This window comes from Plectropomus leopardus, unplaced genomic scaffold (genome assembly GCF_008729295.1).
Source record: "Plectropomus leopardus isolate mb unplaced genomic scaffold, YSFRI_Pleo_2.0 unplaced_scaffold9852, whole genome shotgun sequence".
Lineage (NCBI taxonomy): Eukaryota > Metazoa > Chordata > Actinopteri > Perciformes > Serranidae > Plectropomus > Plectropomus leopardus.
In genome coordinates this window covers 1-3,953 of record NW_024704579.1, presented here as the reverse complement: position 1 = coordinate 3,953, position 3,953 = coordinate 1, and the positions used below count along the sequence as shown (strand labels likewise).

The following is a 3,953-nucleotide window of genomic DNA, read 5'->3' as shown; positions in this document are numbered from 1 at the left end:
CCTGGGAAAAACATTAAAAATGCATCCTTTTTCTAATGATTTATGAGCGCATTTAGAGTAGAAATCCATCATTACAATACTTTTTTGTGTTTGGATTATAATTGGGTTCTGAACGGGATATGTAGACGCACAAGTCCACTACAATATGTGACAGCTTGGGAAGAGAAGGTTTATTTAAGATGTTAAACTGATGAGCTGCTTCTTTCGCTTCATACCTTTCTAATGTTGAAAAGATGGTTTGCATGTGTGAATTTAAACCAGCAGGAGACCCCTGGAACAAAGTGTGTTCCTGAGGCACCTCACTCAGGAGTGATGGATAGTCAGAGACGTGCAGCAGATCGGCTCTGCTGAGCTGTGGATGTGCGTGTGTAATGGAATGAATGAAGAGTGGATGCAGTCTGACTGATGGCAGAATAGTGCAACTAAATTACTTTCATTTTATGTCCACCTCAATTTATTAGAGGCAGCCCCCAGGAGGGGAGGTCCAATATGTGTGTGTGACTGGACCGGGAGACGAGTGAAGAGCATCAGACGCCTTGCGGAGTTTCACAGTGTTGCGCACTAGTTAATTAGCTTTGAGCAGAACGTGAAACCTCGACACAAACCTGCGGATTCTTTGGATGGAAAAATGGTTCGCACTTTGTCCTCTGATAACCTCAAAATCTGTTTAAGTGGTTCTAGTGTAAAGAGGATTTTAGGAATGTGGCTGTAACTTTAGCAGAAATGCACTAGGAGGCATCATAATTGCATTATGAGGGAAGAATAAACTTTACACTCGTTTGCATGTTTTGCCAGAATATTATATTTAAATGATCTTAATGCGCTCATTGAGTGTGTTTACGCCTTGAGTGCATTATTAGGGGTTATTTGTTACACTGCATGCTCAGCAGCACCAGAATGGTTCATTTAAATATTGTCCATTAATGCCTATGCACATTGGATCTAATTAAAGCTTCACCCGGCAGGGCTGCAGCTCCAGCTCTCAATCTGAGGTCTGCAGACCTGCAGGGGAACATTAGGGAGCTTAAGTTTATTATGTTTGCATCATTTAAAGGACCAGTGTGTAGGATTTAGGGGGATATACTGGCAGAAATGGAAGAATAAATATTAAAGTTAGGTATTTTCTTTAGTGTATAATGACCAGAAAATAAAAATTGATGTACTTTTGTTACCTTAGACAGAGCGGTTCATATTGACATAAGGAGCAGGTCTTTCTACATGGAGAACGCCATGTTGCACCACCATGTGTCAAACCAAACACTGGCTCTCGATAAGGACTTTCACGTTGTTTATATTTTTGTGTCAGCTATCATAGTTAGCGGCTCCTCTACGGAAAAAGTGTTGAAAATTGAATAAAACAGTTTCATGGAAGAAAATCTGTGTTTTTACAGGTTTAACCCTTTCAAACTAATATAATAATCCCCACAGCTAATTTTCAGATTATTTCCTAGTTACTTTTCACTATTTTTTTTTAAAGGTTGCAGGACATTTCTTGCCAACTGATCTATTGGTACTTCCAATGATTTCGAGCAAGGTCAAATTCATTACCTCTGTCTTACCTCTACCTGCATTGTCATCACATATTGACACTTTGCAGTGCACTTCCATGTCTACATGTTAGGCTCTAGGTGTCCCTCTGCATATGCTGTTGACATTTCTGGTTGCCACTAAGCACATGGTTAAGTTTAGGTAACAACAGGACATGACAACCAACGGCAGGACAACTGCACATGCTGGCACGGATGGTTAGGTTTAGGCAAAGGAGGCACATGAAGAGAAAACGTAGAAAAAAACCATCACATTCAGACAGGAGACAAACACCGCACTCATGCATAGAAGTCTGGGGTTTGCTGGAAAGATGACTTTTGGCGTCGGGATCTTAAACCGATAATAGCACCGCAAAAGTGGCAGCATTTGTTGACTTCTGAATGAGAACAGGCTGAGCAGACACACACAAGCCCGTGATGACATCGGTTAATGAGCGCCTGAGCAAAACTTCCACAGCAGCTTTGGGATAATACAGCTGGTTATGCTGCTGTGTTATCAATTGTAGTGTGAACAAAGCATAATTACATCTCGTTAATTATGAGGTGAATCACATCTTTGTGTATCATAAATAAAGTCAATGAATAAAGTGGATTATTGCTACACATAGTTATTCAACGTTGCCATCCTGTAGCACCCCTGTAAACGGTCGCCATGACATTCAGTGAACACGTTCATACTCACCAAAGGATGAAACATTTAGATAACATCAAGATATCGCATAATCTAGAAACAGAGAAAAAATGAAATTAGTGCTGATCTTTTCCTTACGCATTTTCTGCAAGAACAACATTGCCATTTGAAACTACAAGCTTGCTTTTTTTCTTTCATTTCCCTCCTTTGGTTTAAACTAACATCTGCTTTTGGAGCACCTTTGCTTCCGAGCAGCATTTATCAGCTGGTTCTGACAGAACCGCAGATGCCGGAGGGAGTCACAGAGAGAAATTCTCAATGTCTGTTAACCCTTTGAAACCTGGATAGACATCAGTTTTCTTGTGCTGTGTTCAAACGCCTTTCACAATGTAACCCTTGAAACCTGAGCAAATTGGTTCGATTTCTTTCCAAAACAGGAGAAGAAAAGGCACAGAGTAACCTGCAAATTGCTAGAAATTAATACAAAAATGTCAAGAAAATGAAAAATATTTTAATAAGGGAAAAATGAAAAAAAAAATCTGGGGAAAAATGTTCAGAAAACTATAGTTATAGTTATTATAACCATATGTTTTAAAATCATGTCATGGGAAAAAAGTATCGCCTTCTTTAAAAAAAAAAAGATTTTTTTATTTTCTTGTTTATTTTTTTATAATAATTTTCATGTAATTTTCTAGTTGCTTAAAAAACTAATTTCCTGTTAAATCTTGGGCCATGTCTTTTTAAGATGCATTCAGCACTCTGCCTTTGTCTTTGAAAGAAGCCAAACCAGTTTGCTCAGGTTTCAAAGGGTTAATGTGTGTTTGACATTGACTTATTAAAGTCCTAAGCCAATCCAAAGGTTACTGTCTATCACTTCCCTGTTTGTCCAATTAATTGAACTCATTTTCTGTTTCTAGGTGACTTGATGGGGGCTGAGTGGTGTTTGGAAGTCCTGGGATCAAATTCAACATGTTTTTCACTCTTCTTCATTACTTAAAAGGAAGATAGAGAGGGGGCAGTGGAGGTGAATGTCAGAAGGACATTTCAAAGAGAAGAAAACAGGCACAAGGCTCATTTTCCATCCTCAATGATCAGAGACCTCTGTGGTGTTAACCCAATCAAAGCTGTGCGATGCTAAAGCTTCACAGCAGCCAATAAACTGTGCCACTTTAACGGCTTCAAATGAAAATTAATGCTCTAATTGAAGGAGAAAAAAACATGGCGACATTTCAGAGTCATGCCCCTCATCACTTTAATCACATCAATGTAACCTGTGATTAACGAACACGCCAGCCGATAGCAGATATGACTGACAACGGGAGCTCCAGAATTGACACCCCGACGAACATCTCTCTGAGTCCCAGCGACGCCGTCTCTGACTCGCTGGAGTACAAGACGGTGTCCGTGTTCCTGGTCCTGCTGGTGTGTGGCACGGGCATCGTGGGTAACATCATGGTGGTCCTCGTAGTCTTCACCACACGCCACATGAGGACGCCCACCAACTGTTACCTCGTCAGCCTGGCCATAGCGGACCTGACGGTGCTGGTGGCGGCGGGGCTGCCAAATGTGGCGGACAGTCTGACGGGCACGTGGGTGTTTGGCCACGCTGGCTGCCTGGGGATCACCTACTTTCAGTACCTGGGCATCAACGTGTCCTCCTGCTCCATCACCGCCTTCACTGTGGAGAGGTGAGGATGGAAGAACAACAAACTACAACTCCTCCAAGCACTGGCTTTGTGTTAGGCGGGTTTCCATTAGAGATTTGCACAAAACTT

At 41.3% G+C, this 3,953-nt stretch overlaps 1 protein-coding gene across 1 annotated transcript; it reads left to right on the top strand.

The window, feature by feature from the left end:
• Positions 1 to 3,197: 3,197 nt before the first annotated feature.
• On the top strand, positions 3,198 to 3,870 carry LOC121940914 (thyrotropin-releasing hormone receptor-like). The gene has a single exon (XM_042483587.1). The coding sequence runs from the start codon at positions 3,484 to 3,486 to the stop codon at positions 3,868 to 3,870; it is 387 nt and encodes a 128-aa protein (XP_042339521.1). The 5' UTR covers positions 3,198 to 3,483.
• The last annotated feature ends 83 nt before the right edge of the window (positions 3,871 to 3,953 follow it).